The sequence below is a fragment of the Rhamphochromis longiceps genome, linkage group LG9 (assembly GCF_057381845.1).
Source record: "Rhamphochromis longiceps isolate RC_006_pf linkage group LG9, R_longiceps_female_GT1.1, whole genome shotgun sequence".
NCBI lineage: Eukaryota > Metazoa > Chordata > Actinopteri > Cichliformes > Cichlidae > Rhamphochromis > Rhamphochromis longiceps.
The window spans coordinates 5,763,002-5,780,330 of record NC_140565.1 but is presented as its reverse complement, the minus strand read 5'-3'; the positions used below and the strand labels follow the sequence as shown (position 1 = coordinate 5,780,330).

The window sequence follows — 17,329 nt, the reverse complement described above, 5'->3', positions numbered from 1 at the left end:
ATCTCCTGATTAGACTCGACAAGGGAAGAAGGGCGCATATATATCCTACACTGAGCAGTGTGCCGTAACCGTGAGAAAAACAACCTTTATTGTCATTTCTGCTGCAGTGGTTTGTCATCCACGTTTCTGCTCTTGCACTCTTGACAGGGGCACCCACGCGGTTGTTATACTGATATACTCCAGGTACCAAAATATGTTTTTCCCAGAGCTAATTTTTACAGTTTTATATGTGAAAAAGTTTCTGGTTTTTAAGTTAATTATGCACATATGTTAATTACCATTTTGTTAGAGTCCAAATTGAAAATAAAACGGGTCCAGATTCAGTGAAGTATTTTGAGGTGAGTGCCCCCAAATCTCAATAATACTGTATCAATGAATTCTGAACCTTTAATTTCAAAGATTGAATCCTTGTTTAGGAATGTGTCACGGTCCTTTGGCCTCGTGTTTCATGTTTTTGGCTGTATTTGAAGTCTCAGTTTGTCTCAGTACTCTGCTGTGACGCGCTGCTGTGCTGCCATGTTTTCCCTGATGTTTTTTGGACTGTCATTAAAGGTGAGCCTTTCATTCATTCCACCTGTGAGTCAGCATTCTGCCCTTATTCAGCCTCACATGTATATTGCACAAAGAGCAGAAGCTGTCAAAATAAACATATTACATTGTAAGACTTTACAACTGGCTCTTTAAAGAGCACTGCGTTCATTCTCTGCCAAATATAAATGTTTTAATATCTTACCCAACCCGTCCAGCACAGTGGAAAGATAGAGGGCCAAATGTCATGTGATATTTCACTACAAGCTATAATAAGCAACAGCGCCTTGGCCAAACTAATCCACGGATGGAGACCCCACTTAAAATTTGGTTTGATGCAGTCAGAGAAAAACAAAATAAGGAACACTGATAAGCAGTGCATTGATACAGTGCTCTACTTTGAATTATTTCTTATTCAAGCTTTATTCCCAACAAAACAGATTGCTAGTCCTTCAGTAAAGACTAAGGGGCTTTGATCTGGAAAAATTGGAAAAGGAGGTGAATTTCCTCTTATGACTGGAAACATGAGGAAAATTCACTAATAGGTGGAAAAGCCCATCCACTCAGTTTTGGAGGCAGTTTGGATGGAGAAGCTATTCAAATAACGATGGCGTTGGACGTCTAGTTGTGGAATAAAATGTTTCAGGACATGACCACTACTCCAGCGATTCTTGTTTAAGTTAAAAACAGACATGACTCTTTTGTCTTTTCAGACTCTTGTCGCGCGGCAAGGTCTGCGGTGACGCTGCAGGTGACGCACCTGAGCAGCATCCGCAATCACGCCTCGCTGGCTTAAAAGTCTGTGTCTGTCTAATGTGGTTGTTGTTCATGTGTTCGGCGGCTGACCTGAAAAGCTGCAGCCGAGCCGTGTGATTGTGCACAGCGACCGCGTGCGGAAAGAGTAAATAAAGAAAAGCAAAAAGTGTGGTAGGGTCGTCATCTGTGTCACATTGGTGCCGAAACCCCGGAGGCGGCATGGTGGAACCGTGACCGGGCCAGCCAGGGGAGGAGCTGGCCCAAATGCTGCCACCCAGCAGGATCGAGCAGGGCGTGCTGCTAATTGAGAATCTGATCCGGTCCTGTCCGACACCGCTGCCATTTTCTGAGTATTTGTAAACCGACAGATGCAGATGGGTTAGAGTACCTCCCCGGCGCTGTAGCTGCGTAGTCTCTGCAGGTGCTGTTTGTGGGCGAGGTGGCCAGGCAGCCGGCCATTCTGCAGAGGTATCCGAGGGTCGATGAAGGTCGTGGCTCGGCTGTTGTGATCTACAAAGAAAGACTAAGAGACAGACAAAAAAGGACTGAAGCAAACATGTTGATTGATAACAGAAAACACACTCATATTCTTTGCTGTTGTTAATCATTCAAAATGAGAGGTTCCAACTGTTAATGGCAGCACCAGCATAAAATAAATAAATCAAACTTGAACATTTGCATTAAATACACAAAGGTAATCTGGAGAGCACTGAGCTGGTTCAGTGTAGTCACATAATGGAAAACGAGAATTATTGTAACGTGTGCAATGGATCTGTGATCTTGTTGACTATCAAATAGTTGCATCAAAGAAGAGGACCAGGTTGGCGAGCACTCAGTCAGTTGATGTCTTCAAAGCTATTTCGGTGTGTCAGAGAAGTCAAACAGATAAATCTGCTACTATATTGAATTTAAATGGGGTCATGCTGGCAATTATATGCAGTCTGAAAACCTGTTTCTGTCTAAATACATAGAAATTCCCATGAGCCCTTACTTACTGTTCATATTTCATGCCTTAACAGTGCGGTCCAGGTCAACTTTGACCAGGGCCAAGAGTTTCGTCAAAATAAGTGTCTTTATCAAATTTTCTACTATTGAAATATTTAGAAAGTGTACATTTCTTATTTGGCATTAATAAATGGATCAGTAATGCTCATTTAAAAAGAAAAGAACACCCTAGAACTGTTGGGATTCATTAAATATCCACGTAAGTATAACAACTGTTAAATGCCATCCTCTGTCTATATCGTAAAATAAATTCACATCACCACCATGTGGTGGAAACAGACAGTGCTTATGAAGGTCCTCTCAGCTCCATGACGTATCGCTTCACCAACATTTCCAAGCACAAGGACTTGCTGACTATCAGGCGCTGACATTTGCTGAAAGGGCATTCATGTGGGCGAGTTGTCCTACCTTGCCCTGGGGGTCTGTTTTGATTTCCCAACCCCTTGGCAGCTCCAGCTGACTATCTGCAAACTTGTTGAGGAAGACCACAAGGTCCCTGTTATGTTGGTAGCGCTCAAAGTTTCTGGCATCACGGCGCACCTTCAGGATCATGTGCTTTACACAGCTGCTGCTGGTGAACATCCGGTACGCTGCCTATAGTCACAAATTATAGTCACCAAAAATTATCGAGCATGGGACTCTTAATAAACCCATTAAACGACTTAATACTACAGTATTTCACCCTGGATAAGAACAGTACTGTGACAGCAAGATATCCACATCAGTGAAAAAGCCCAACAAAGGGCTCCTGGTTCAATAAACATATAATATGTGCTTGTACGTATCTTTTTGTATGTTTATACTCACATAGTTGCTGTGCAACACAGTAAAAAATTCTGGGTGTGTGATGAACTTGACAGCAGGAGACTGGAGGAGATGGCTGATCTTCTGTTGATTGACAGGGGAGGCGGGGCCTGCAAACAGGCAACAGGCCATTTAGGAAGCTTATATAATGAAATCTTTACTATTTATTACTGTTTTGTAAACCAACCCATGCAGTTTGATGTACATTAAAGTGCAACTGCTACAGTTTTTTTTCATCATTTAAGACAATCAGGTAATTTCAGCATCCCAACTATACAAGAGCGAATTATAAACCATGTTCATGTAAAATATTAGAGGGTTTACAGGAATATGATTGCTAGTGTGTCAGATGGAGGCGGAGGACAAGCTGAATAGGTGGTATTTTCAAACTGTTGCTAACACAACATGATTTTTGACTGTGATGTCATGTACTCTGTGCCAGTGCATACATATAGCATCAGTCCACAACATTTAAAGCATTGCTTTAGAAAACAGAACCTGCAGTAACACATACACATAGGCAGGACCTTCACAATTACACAACATAACCCAGCACACATCAGGACACTTGTCTTTCATGCGTAATGACGGTGGTATTAAAAGGCGCAGGCCGTGTGAGTGTAAAGCATGAGAGGGCTCAGTGCTGTACCTGTCTGAGTGGAGTCAGGATCAGTTTCAGTACTGCTGCTCCGCTCAGTCCTCTGACTCCCTCCACTCTCTTCTGTGGCCATAGTCCTCTGTATGTTCTGGTACCTGCATAATAAACGACAGCCAGGAATCTGAGAACCTTTCAAAAGTGTCCATTTCTGTCTCATGTCACATCATATTTACTACTTCATGTTTTCGATCCCTTTTCCAGACACCAGATGTCACCCTGACTCCACATTAGTTTATCTTACTGCACAGGCTCAGACTATTGAGTGCTACCTCACCTTTCTGTTCAAACTGGTGGTTTGGCTGCAATTTGTACTTTACATAGATAGTTTCAGCTACACTATATTTCCACTTCTAATTTGTACATTATTATATTTTTATTACAAATATTTTAGATATATCTGACTAATGTACTTACAAAATAAAGATCTGACACAGAAAAACACATTTACTTCTGTCAAAAATGTTTATAAACTATGTTTATAAATTATGACATGGATAAAGACTAAAAATCCAATTGATTAAGAAATGTATGTATTCTGGTCATTTTAATCGAATTACTATAAAGTACATTTCATTGAGAAGATACCAAGTGTCTCTTCTCTTCCACACTTCATTCATAATCCTTCCATGTTTTATGGAAGTAAAGCAAACATAGTTACTGGCAGGACGAAGGTCCATTATAACCTGCGACCCACATTCACTGATCTCTGTGCTAGCCCACACCAGCTGATCACTCAAGTGATCCACTTCCCTCCCTTTTCTCTTCATACACTAACTGTGCATCTGCAAGCCTCTTTGCAACCGTCTGGACTCCAGATCCTCCATCCATGCTAACTTAATAATGAGGCATTCTTACTGCTTGCTGCATAGCAGGCGGAGGTACCAGAGCAATACCAACGAATATAAATCACTGCAGTTAAGAAATGTATCTTATTTTGACGGGTCTAGACAGAACTGCTGCAGTCTTACACTTGGAGTTTTCTCTGCGTGTTCCTATTCTGACCTTCTGTTGAGCTGCTCCATCTGATGTGTGGACCCTGAGCGAGGTATGCCATGGTTACATTTGGTAGCATGGCTCGGCCTCTGCCAGGTTGTGGTCCGGTTGACATGGTCCACGTAGAAAACTCTGCCATGGCTGTCAATCCGAGCTTCCCAGTCTGTGGTGACAGAGGGCAGTTTATTACATAAAGTTATTGGCGGAAGCACAGCTCCAGTGTCCACACATGAAGCAATTCACAGTGACAGGGCGACCAGGCACCATAGAAAGCCAATGGCATTCTGCGACTTCAAGCAACGGCAGGCAAAATAACTGCTGGCAAAGCAAAGAGGGCAGATCTTGAGCTGAATTTCAACACAAGTGATTGAAGTGACTGCCAGAGAGAGCAAAGGATACTGTTGATTGACATATGATATGGTGATAAATATGTCAGCGTGTTACCTAGGCAACCAGACTGGAAATGTCTTCTAGTGACAAAAAAAACAAAGTAGTAACAGAAATCCAGCTGCCTTGTTTACTTATTTTTGCAGGTTTAATTTAATAAACTACAGCTACAGTTTGAAATATACATGCATTCATGGATGCCAAACTTTGGCTGCTAATTTTAGGGCACACTAATTTTGATAATTAGTGTGACCTGCTCTCTTTTCAAAGCTCAATAATTGTACCAAGCACATTCTTAAGAATATGTTACACAAATTCAAATTTATTTTTGATATTTTGAGATAAACACAGAATGGCGTTATCAAAGCCAAGGTCATAAAATGTAATCATTAGTTAGCAACAATTACCATGCTTGTGACCATAATTGACAACAGCTGGTACCTTCTACTCTACAACAGCTAAAAGGTGTGTTTGAGGGCACTTGTAGGACTGACAAGCACACAGTAAAGTAAAACATAGCAGAAACTCTGTGCAGTTCTGGGATGGAGTGCTGGAGATTTAAACAAGCCAGCAGTGTCTCTCAAAGAAATTTTAAGAACTGCAGATTCCAAAATCATCCGAGCTAACAGGTATACAAGTTACTGGGAGGTGCAGCAACTTCAGAGAACCAAATGGTCAGAAACAACCAGGAAACCGCCATGACACAGGAACGAAACTGCCTGAACAACCAGTGTCATGGAAACAAAGATATTATTATCATTATTGATGGAGATGGTTCCGGTAAGAAACCTTACATCCAAATACAGCACACTGACAATTTGAACAAAACCTCCAGCTGACCACATAGACAAAGGAAAATCCTTCTGGAAGACATTTTTAATCTATGATGAGATTAAAAGTATTTCGGGGTCTTGTTCACAAGTGACTGGAGAAGGGAGCGGGAGATCAACAGACAGAATGGTGCTGCGGCTGCAGTGATGCAGACGCTGCACCGGTCTGTTGTGGTGAAGAGAGAGCTGAGTGTAAAAGCGAAGCTCTCAATTTACCGGTCGATCTACGCCCCTCCCCTCACTTATGGTCACGAGCTGTGGGTAGTGAGTGAAAGAACGAGATGGCGGATCGGCAGAAATTAGCTTCCTCCGAAGGGTGGGTGGCCTCTCCCTTAGAGATAGGGTGAGAAATTCAGCCATCCAGGAGGGGCTCAGAGTAAAGCCACTGCTCCTCCACATCGAATGGAGGCAGTTGAGGTGGTTCGGGCATCTGACAAGGATTCCTCCTGGGTGAGTGTTCCGGGCATGTCCCACCAGGAGGAGGCCCCGGGGCAGACCCAGGACACGCTGGACAGATTACATCTCTCGGCTGGCCTGTGAACGCCTTGGTGTTCCCCCGACAAGCTGGAGGAGGTGGCCAGAGGGAGGTCTGGGCTTCTCTGCTTAGTCTACTGACCCCGCGACCTGGCCCAGATAGGCGGAAGAAGATGGATGGATGGATGGATGGATGGATGAGACAAATGTTGAGTGCTTTAGTTGCCAGAGGTTTGTTTGGAGGAGTAAAGGTAAGGCTTTCAATCCTAAGAAAACTGCCAGCTGGTGCAATAAATATAAAATGAATCAAACCAAAAAAAAAACATTCAAAGAAATAAGCCAAACCCTTGACAGCAATGTCTAAGATGAGTAAGGTGTAATGGTGTGAGGTCCTTTCTGACATGACAAATGACAGATGATGAGATAGCAAATGTCTTCAGTTTGTTATATATAAATATTAAATGCTATTACCACATAGTCCTAACTATATCGAAGGCAAACTTTATTAAGCACTCAGTAGTACTTTTAGGACTACAAGAAACTACTACTACCCAACTTCTAGTCCATATTACCTGAAAGATGATTCCCTTAAAACCAAACACATGTAGAGACGAGGTTCAGTTCTGAGTGAGGCTTTGGAGTAAACACCAGCTATTAGAATCAACCTGTCAATCAAAGCTGTCATACCTCAAAGTCTTAACAACATTCAAATGAATGAGTTAAAAAAAACACAGCTTGTAGGAAGAGGAACGCTCGATATATAGATTTTGGTATTTTGTAAGAACCATGTTTATTTTTGCTTTAAAAGTGGGCATTTTAACACAGGTTTATGTGGACTCACTTGCCTTTGAAGCCAACCTTAAGTGGCAATTACAGAAACTGCATCTTTGGGCAGTTCTAGGTTTGCTTCATTTTTTTTTGCCCTGGAGGCTGCTGCTTGTTGTTAAATGTAGCTATTCGGTCGTTAAGTGATGACGTGACGAATCCTGCTTCCGGGCCTAAAGTAGTCTGCGTTTAATATGGCTTTTGTGTTGTTAACATGTTTAATGTTTTGTATTTTCTTCTATTTGATCTCAAAAAGCTCCTAAAACAGTCAGTGATCACTGTTGATCTCCCTCGGCTTTTATTACCGCTAATCATTTATTTAAGCTCAGTTTTTAACACCTTAGGATGTAACTACAGCCCAGCCCATGCAGCAGTATATGAATGACTAACCTCGTATTGTGGATGGATTATCTCAGTTGTTCTCCTGGCTGAAGTTTGGTCCTTTTACAGCATCCTGCCATGCGATTACATTTGTTCCTGACCACCGAGAACACTCACGTTAACTTTTAACTGTAGCTCAGGTGGCAGAGCAGGTCAGCCACTAATCAGAAGGTCGGTGGTTCGATCCCAGGCTGCATCCTGGCTGCATGCCAAATATCCTTGGGCAAGATACTAACCCCATGTTTGCCTACTGGTGGTGGTCAGAGGGCCCGGTGGCGCCTGTGTCCGGCAGCCTCGCCTCTGTCAGTGCGCCCCAGGGCAGCTGTGGCTACAATGTAGCTTGCTATCGCCAGTGTGTGAATGTGTGTGTGAATGGGTGAATGACTGAATGTAGTGTAAAGCGCTTTGGGGTCCTATGGACTAGATAAGCGCTATACAAATGCAGGCCATTTACCATTACCATTTTATCGAGTGGAAAAAAAGTTAGCTTGTTTATATTATGCTAACATAGCTGTGTCGCTAGCGGTCACGTAGCACATCATTATATACCAGCTAGCCAAACTTCAGTAACCCTACAAACGTCACTGCTGTTTAGTTTTCTGTCTTCATTTATGCTGGAAGTGATAACAGAGCTGTACGTTTTAATTTGTTTCTAAAACCCCGCAGTCAGGACATGCTATGTTGTATTTAGATAGAAGCTAGCGAGCTAACTCCCTGCTAACTTCTAACTCCGTTAAATGTCATAAATTCCGTTTTCATGGATGCCTGGATGTTAAACTCAATTGTTACACCTGGTAGAGCAGAACGCTGATCATTTTATTAAAGATGAAAGACTTTAGACAGTTTTTCAACTCTCAGTAATGCCATAGTGATCGTTTGATATATGGACCTGCAGCGGAGTTTAGACCCAGACACGGCTAGTGACGTCAGACTTAACGCCCGGATAGACAGCAGTATCAGTCTTGTAGTGCCACATCCGGGATTTGTTTAGCCCTTTAATAGCGATAATGTGAACGTGTCGGACTAGTACCACTGCAGCTTTCCTCAGCTCTGTCTAACTGCTTTGGGAGTAGGAGGAAGATGAAGAATGCTCCCAAAGGACAAAAACCCCCTGTGTTGTTTTTCATGACTGCTCTGCCTGCCCACGCGCACAAACACTCTTGAGCAGCCTTTATTAGCTGTCCTGACTGTGTTTAGGGAATTAGTATCTCTAATCTAGGTAACAGTCTTGTTCTATTCTGGGCTCTAGGTGGTCTGGATCAGATTTTAGTGTTCGAATAATGTCACTCACCTGTTCTCTTCAAAAGAAAAGATATATTATAAACATAGTACTTGACTGTATGTGTTGTAAGACCACTACATCCAGCCTGTCTGCAGAAAGCTTCTTGAATCCACATACTAAACATCAAGAAGGAATTAATATTGAAACTAGAGTGTGGCTTTTATGAATTACAAAATGAAATACTTTTAACTCATGGTCATATCTGATTTTCAAAGATAAAAGATTCTGTGAGCTCTGTGAGCAGTGCACAGATGAGCAGGACGTCATGACAACTGATTGGAAGTCAAGTGTGGTCCAAAAAGAGTCTACAGCACTGGAAAAACCAATGGCGCAAATTGCAAATTTGACATTATTATAGTCCTCAGGAAAACATTCCCAAACAATCCTTATTACTAATTACTCCTCACATTTTTTGTAGGCTTTCAGTTCACTCCATATTTACATGCTGGTTTTTTCTGGCTTGTAGGGATATTTATCAGACCAAGCAGAATGGATGGATGAATGAAACAAAAAAGGTTTGTGATGCTGTAAGCACAAAAACATTACAATTGGAAAAAACTCAGCAGCAGTTTCTCTTTTACAAATACAGTACTTTTACAGTACTGTGTGAGAAAAATGGTGCTTGCAGGGGAAACAGTGATTGGGGACTCTCAGTGATGATGTAACGGCTCGGTTGAGTTTAGGCTTTCTGACAGCCTATCAGTATAGGCCAGCAAGCCATCCAACAATCCTACTCAGAGTAAATCTCCAACCATGTACCATGAAGCAGAGAGCAGTATGAAGCTGTATGTTCAAAGCTCGATGAGTACGTAAGGAGAGACGAGACAATGATAAGAAACACAGAGGAGAAGGAATGTATTTGGAAAGCAAATAAATGTGGCGGCATGCACACACAGCACAAACACTCAGAGTGTTAGCATGAGACTCCAGAGTAAGACTGGGAGCTGTTGGTTCTTACTTGGAGGTAAGGCTTGGTCAGTGGCAGCAGGAAAATGGTTTAGGTCATGGCTGGGTCGCAGGACTGGAAGATGGCCAACAGGAGGGGAGAAGCTTGAGCCTACAGGACATTAGAGAAACAGCACGGGGTGAATTACCATAGGGCCAAGGATATTCTGTACCAACTATAAGACTGGGAATAAACTGGACTTTGCCCACATAGATGTGGAATCCCCATGTGTTGTTAGTTAGATATGTGAACACTGAGGCTGTAGACAGACATGCCCAATGTTTCATATATAGATGTCATAGAGTTAATGACATGTAATGTTAGCATATATTTGGCTAATGCTACTGTAACTGTTTATCAAATCAATAAGGTTAAAGAAAAATCAGTGAAAGCTGAAATACCAATGTGTCAGTTTACCAATGAAAGGTTAAAAAAGAATATTTATTCTCAACAATTTTAATAACAAATTCATTTTGTTTTCGAATCAGAACATTTCCTGTTGTTAAATTTGAGAACCTGATACTTGTCTTTATCTTGCTAGTTTTACATTAGCTTAATATACAGTTGGGGTCATAAAGGTGCTTATACTGATGAGCATGAATGTCATGTTAATTTTGGGTTTTAATAATAGGAAGGTGAAATGACTGTGCAGCATAGGTCTTTAGCAACTCAAGAATTGGGTGTAAATAAATCTGTACAAGTTGCATCTCAAAACAAGCTCCTGGCATAATTCTCACTGGATATTTGACCATTCGTCTTGGCAGAATTGATACTGTTTATTTAAATTGGTTTCTTGCCTGGCATGAACTGAGCACAAATTTTCAAATGTTATGAGTATTGGTCAGTAAATGCTGTCAAATAAATCCTTTTGCTGGCAAAGAGAAACTACCAACAGTGTCCCAAATTACCATGACATTCATGTTGCAGTTATGTCAACTTCTGAGATTATAATCTAAATCATTTTTATTTATAATGAAATTGGTAGACAAGAGTATCTAAAAAATGAAAATATTTCTTGGAACATCTTTCATGCCCTGCAGACACATAAACAAATCATGCCCATCTGCCAACCACATTCCTTTAATCTCTTTTTGAACTACTCTACCACCAGCACCAATAACAAGAGCTAGAAGTTAGTCTTTCAGCTAATTGCCCCACCAACAATAAACGCTGTCTCCATTTACATATATATATAGTTACTATTACTTGCAGACTGTTTTGAAATAGTCTCTAACAGCTTTTCCATCAGCTAGTAAAATGGTAAAATGGTGAGTGAGTATGTGGTCTGGATGAAGGAAAATGTGTGTTAATGCGAAGTGCAAACAGACATAGCATGCTTTGAGATGGGATTGTGATAGGATTAGCTGGAGTCAGCCTGAGGGAAATGTAATCCATAAAATGCTATCACATTAATGAGCAAGCTTTCCTTCCACTAAAAAAGAAACATTGATCACCAAGGAGAAGCACTGATGCTCAGGCATCAAATGTCTTTAACATGAGTACACACTGGCTGTACATACATTGCAAAACACAGAAACATCACTGTTGAGGTAGGACTGTGACGGAAGGCCATGATATGCATCACTGTGTGTAACTCGTTAATTGAGATTTGCCGCATTAATGCAGTTATGGCGTTAACGTCACTTTAACGAGATTAACGCTGACAGCACTAATATATATACATTAAAAAAGAGAGGTGAGATGATTTAAGGCTTCAGTGCTTGGGCTTTAGGGTGGAGATGGCCAATGTCTATCATTACCTCTTGTAAAATATAGTTGGAAGGCAAAGCTGGACGGATCACCTTTGCCTTAAAGGTTCTCATAGGCTGAGATTATAGAAAGCTCCAATTACAGGCTATAAAGTTTCTATAGTGGAAAAACAGATTTTAATAATAAAACTAGTCTAAAGTTCCAAAAGCACACAAGTTAAAGTAAACCAGGAGAATCCGAAACAACATTCTGGCACCTTCAATTAATAAGTAATCAAATCGAGCAGTTCAATAAAGACAGAGGAACATTTCTTCCTGCTGATGTTCATGCTGGTAGATGGCAGTAAAGTTTTAATCATGGAAATTCACCACAGAGGTGACTAGCATTACAGAAGTGAGTGAGCACATATGAAGTAATGTTTATAATTGCTTCAAAAATCTCAACAAATACCACAAAACACAAACTTTTTGTGCAGTTTGGAACACAATATGCTTGGGAGTTAAAGGTACAGAGGCTGGATTTCCCAGAAGTTAAAGTGTGCCAAGGACAGTAATCAGTGATCAGATGTAAGAGAGAGAGAACGAGGAGAAAGATTAGAAATTTTCAAAGTTAAGGACTGGCATAGTTAAAATTGTTTTTCAAATCTTTAAAAATATGAAAAAACAAATTTAAGTAATATAATTTTGTTATTGAAAGGTTAAATGAGAATACATGACAGTTTAATGTAGTTTATTGCCAGTTAAAAGCATTAGTTTGAAGTGTGGTAATAAAGTTAACAGTAATGTACTACAATGGACTTGTCAAAGCAGCCTGTGGTGCTCATGGTCAATGTTAAATCAAGGGTAGCAGACATAAATTTGAATTCAAGCTGATCTGTCTGCTTAAATGTTATAGAATTCAGTTACACCCACAAAGACCAGCAAACCTAAGAGCAGCAGCACAGTTCAGCTTATCCCCATATGTAAGGAAAATAAATCTGCTGGAGCTTACAAAGCAGATTTTATGTCTTATTTCAAAGTTGTTGTTTTCCCGCCATTCTGTACTGCTGCACTGGATATTAGTGTTCCTCCACCTGCCAAATTCCATTTTAACCCCTGTATAGGCTTGCAGTGTTCCTCTCCATCACATCCAGTTTCAAAATATCAACATGGCCTTACAATAACATGGCATCACAAACTACCAGGGGATACTACAGTGGCGACTTCAATCTTTTATGTGGTCCTATGGTTCAATGACCCAACAATCCATGATGGGGACCTTGCAGGTAAAACTAACATTGGCCCTGCATGGGCTAAACCGCAAAAGGGTAAAACTGCTGTGGGAGCCACATGGGCTAGCCTACAAGGGGTCCACATGGTTTTTGAAGCTGGACTGCCTCCAATTGGGGCCAAAACGGGATACCTGTGGGTTTGCTTTGCCCACACAGCCCCACAGTTCACCCACAGATAGCTGCTGTGGACGCGCAGGGGCATGCTTGTTGTGGATGTGGTTATTCTAAAAGTGTGATAGAAAGTAAGAGCCTGTGAATGACACATGGTTCATTTACTCACCTGCCTGTCCTTTTCCAAAGAGTTACCAAGGACAACTGTCCAGATGGTTCGGGGTAACAAACCATCTGTTATAACAGGTAAGCAGTCCAACACACACCCACAAGGCCAACACAAACTTGGTCCAAGAATAAATGGCAAATGGACTTATGTTTAAATATTGCTTGTCTGCCCAATTTAAGCACTCAAATCACAAATACTACAGCCTCATTCATCCAGTCACACACACAATGAATGCTCTATCCTAAGCTGCCCGACACATTGGCATGCAGACCGAAGGAGCTAGGGATCAAACCTTATGATTAGCTAGTTACAGTCACTCTAATAGAGGCAACCGAGGAAACTCCACTCTTGTCACAGCACTACTCATTCACTTTCTTGTTTATTTGGTCTTCTGCTCAGTTTCCATCATGCTAGCGGAGGCTGAACACCCACACACAAAATCTTCCCATATATGTTTTTGTAGATCATTCACACAAACTCGACACAGCACCCACACTTGACAGAAATTCAGATCTGGATGGAGAAACCCATGGTTTCATCAAGCTCTGAAAATTGCATAAATAACCAAGTACTGGTCCAAGTCTTAAAAACCCAAACACACTTAAAGGTTTCCCATAATCACACAACCAAATTAAATATCAGAGAAGTGATAAAAGCAGATTCAAGCCAAGAGCATTCAAATCCAAAATGGGGGGAAAAACAATCTTTGTGTGCAAGAATATAATCGTAACAAGCAGGAAGAAGAAAACTAGACAGCTATCGAACTCTGCAGAGGGTTTGAAAACATTTTAGTAAAAGGAAGTCTTACAGGGTTCTGCAAAACTGTGTGTGTATCCAGCTTTCACTCTCTACAGGCAACGTCATGTAAAAAATACAAATATACAAAAATGACCAACATAGTAAAAAAAATCCAGTCAAACACAGTCAATCAGTTTATACTTAAATATATACGTTTACAGCTTATACTTAAATAATTTGTCACTTCAGAATTTTCCTTTCTGAGGAAGTAAAGTGAGGGCCATTAACAAGCAGAGCCTGAATCTCCCAGAAGGTAAACAGAAGCCTTCGGTGAAAACCTGGTAGATAAAAAGTTACATTAAATTGGCTAAAACGAATATTAGTAGGAACATGTATTCATTTGGGCTTCACTTGAACATTGAGGCACCGCTCCATGAAAACAACCCCCCCCAATGACAGCTATGACCCCCAGAAGAACAATGCTTCATGAACATGACACGGCTGAACCTAAGCTGCTGAGCTGACTGAACCTCTGCACACGAGCCTGAGACAATCCACAGAGACCCATCTCAACACTCACAGATCTCAAATGATTCTCTCCATCATTCCACACGCTCAACAGGACATCCCCTGGATTTCCACTTCCCCATATGTCAGAGCTTTTTTGGAGCCATGGGAGGGACCCACACACCAGTGTTAGAACAGCTAAAAGTCATCGTACTGACTAAAGAAGGAGAAGAAACATAAAAAACATCCAGTTGAGTGTCTTGGAAATTAATCATTGTGGGTTCAATTTCATTCTAGAAATGGCCAAACAACAAAAAAGAAAGTCAATTTTCTCCTCATGCCAGACAATGAGACAAGAAAGCTTTAGAGAAGCGTGAGCTAGCGTATTTGTCTCTATAAGAATAGGCCAACATAGTAGGCATTGGGGGAAAAGCTTCACTTTATATATGGCCGGTAAGGTAACTTCCTGCGAAGCTGAATGTGTTGCTTGCCTAGTGTTCTAGTCTAATTTGAAAGCTGGAGGTGAAAGAGTTATTCTGAGACAATCTCACCGATGCTGTTCTGATCACTGGGCCCCGCCACAGCTGGATCCCCCTGCTCTCCGCTCCTGGTCTCCTTCCATCTGCCCGTCCTCCTCTCTGCCCCGCCCTGCTCTTGTCCGTCAGGGCCGTGATTTCCATCAGGTACTGACTCAAAGGCGCTCTCCTCATCTTCCTCTTCCTGGGAGGAGAACACAGTGCTGCTGGAGAGCCGGTTACTCTCCACCGAAGACAGGCGGGTGTGGCTGCAAAACCGCCCCCTCCCCTCATAGCCGGAGTTGCTGTAGCATGATGTGCTGTAACAGGAGGTGCTGTAGCACGAGGTGCTGTAGCAGGAGGTGTCACAAAACTCGCACTCGCTTTCACCTGGAGCTCTGTGGGCGCTGCCGCCAGCCCTCCTTCCTCCTCCATTGCTGGAATCCCCCTCCTCGCTTTCTGGACAGGAAGGGGAGATCCTCCTGACTGCTGTGTGGCCTCCTCCAAATCCTTCACCTTCCAGAAGTTGATTCAGCTCAGAGAGGCGCTCAATGGAGAGGCTGCGGGGCAGCGAGCGCCGACAGCAGGGGCCCGGACACCCCAGAACCTGCACGAGTTTAAAGACACAGATCTTTTATTACTCTTCAGCAGAGGTGAATCAGAGTGAATGAGTGGGTTAGCCCTTCAGTATGTTAAGTGCAGAATGAGAACAGGATTTATGCTGCCACAGCTTTCTAAAATAAATCATGCATCGTGTGAGCAATCCCAGCACATCAGCTGATCTCAGTGCTACCGGGCAATTCCCTGTCTCATAAACAGCACGCTATTCAAATTCAGTTGGAACAATTTAATTTGGATCATTTTGGTTTATAGCTAACACTAAACCAAAGAGACAGTATGAGCACAGAAGATCGAGAAAAGCTAGCTTACATGCTATATGTGCTAAACAGGTGTACTGCCAACACTTCTTGGGGGAACTCCAGCTTAAGAAGCTCCACTGCATACACCACATAGTAAGAATGACTCCACAACATCTTCTGTTTGTTAGCAAGTGTCTAACCAGCCCATTACTGCCCTTACCTGAGAGGGTGACTGTGATGTATCCTCTTCTTCATCATCCTCCTGCCCCTCCTGCTCTTTGGAGGTTTTATGTGTTGGTGATGTGCTGTTTGTCTCCACAGTGCTGTCTGTATTCACTCCTTCCCCACTTTGCTCTTCCTCCTGGCTGGGCGGTCTGTGCTGGGCCGAGGGAAGACTGTGAAGGAGGTGGTGAATCCGGATGTAGTGGGATCGTGGCGTCTCAGGCTCGCCACAGGCCGAGGCAATCACCGTCTCCAGCTCTGACACCGGGAGGGAGCAGGGGCGGGTTTTACGGCGTGAATGAGCATTGGAGTTGTAGTTCGACAAGAGAGACTGGCAGGAGCAGGGGGCACAGCTTCTTTCCCCTCCCTCTCCAACCTCCTGCGGGGCCCCTTCAGCTGGGCCTACAGGAGCCTCCTGGGGTGCAGTGTTTTCCTCGGGGGGAGCCTCCACAGCAGTGGCCTCATCGAGAGTCATTTCTGCTACGGCACAGTCAGAGTGTGGCTCTGACTGTGCTTCATCCACAGCCTCTCTTCCTTCTGCTGTAACCTCCTCCTCGGCTTGGGCTGCAGTCTCCTCTCCCTGCTCCACATCTCCTTTCTCCTGCTGCCCCTCCTCTCCTCCCTCCTGCTGCTGCTCACCAGATTCTCCCTCCGCCTGCTCCACCTGAGGCTCAGGAGTCAAGGGTTCCTCTCTCACCGTGGTCTCCTCTTCCACACTTCCTTGCTCCTCCTGTGACGTCGCTTCACCCTGCTCCTTCTCAGCGGGTTGGACCTCCTTGGGTGCGGAGGCTGCTTCAGGTAAAGTCTCAGGGTCAGGAGGAGCATCCAAGGGAAGATCAGGCATGTCAGGGCCCACGCTCAGTGTGTCATCATCGGGAGCATCAGCAGCATGGTTGACATCTGCTGCGTGTCCACCCTCAGGACAGGCCGCCTCTATGACTAAGGAAACCTCCTCATCGTCTAAGAAAGAAAGGTACACGCTTTCATCACTGTTTCATAAGTTTCATTTTCAAGTTGCTGCCTTCAAACTGAGCTTTGTCTTCAGTGTGCAGTGACTTAAGTGAAATCACAAATTTTTCAGAGAAATACTGGGTGTGTGGCCTCTGATACAGAGCAAAGATTTACCTGCTAATTAGAGACTAAACTTTGAGCTGCTGGTGCCTTTTGCAGTATTTTTTACTGAATCATCTGACAAATAACACGACAGACCGTGCGGTACAGCTAATGTTCTTTAACTTCCTAGAACCTGGCGTCCACATATGTGAATATCACATTTTGGGTTATTTAGACCAAAATACTCAATTTTGCTCTACAAGGGCCTGATATGCACTTATGAGGACATTATACTGCTACTGTTC

The 17,329-nt window shown here is 42.8% G+C and overlaps 1 protein-coding gene across 1 annotated transcript in view; it reads right to left on the bottom strand.

The window, feature by feature from the left end:
* hecw1a (HECT, C2 and WW domain containing E3 ubiquitin protein ligase 1a) overlaps positions 1 to 17,329 on the bottom strand; it is a 98,390-nt gene that overhangs the window by 18,462 nt on the left and 62,599 nt on the right. The window contains exons 11-18 of the mRNA XM_085419485.1: positions 15,970 to 16,931; positions 14,926 to 15,496; positions 9,882 to 9,980; positions 4,754 to 4,907; positions 3,743 to 3,846; positions 3,097 to 3,203; positions 2,698 to 2,883; positions 1,673 to 1,807 (exon numbers count right to left, since the gene is read on the bottom strand). Coding sequence (XP_085275611.1) covers positions 1,673 to 1,807; positions 2,698 to 2,883; positions 3,097 to 3,203; positions 3,743 to 3,846; positions 4,754 to 4,907; positions 9,882 to 9,980; positions 14,926 to 15,496; positions 15,970 to 16,931 — 2,318 coding nt within the window. The remainder of the gene's footprint in view (positions 1 to 1,672; positions 1,808 to 2,697; positions 2,884 to 3,096; positions 3,204 to 3,742; positions 3,847 to 4,753; positions 4,908 to 9,881; positions 9,981 to 14,925; positions 15,497 to 15,969; positions 16,932 to 17,329) is intronic.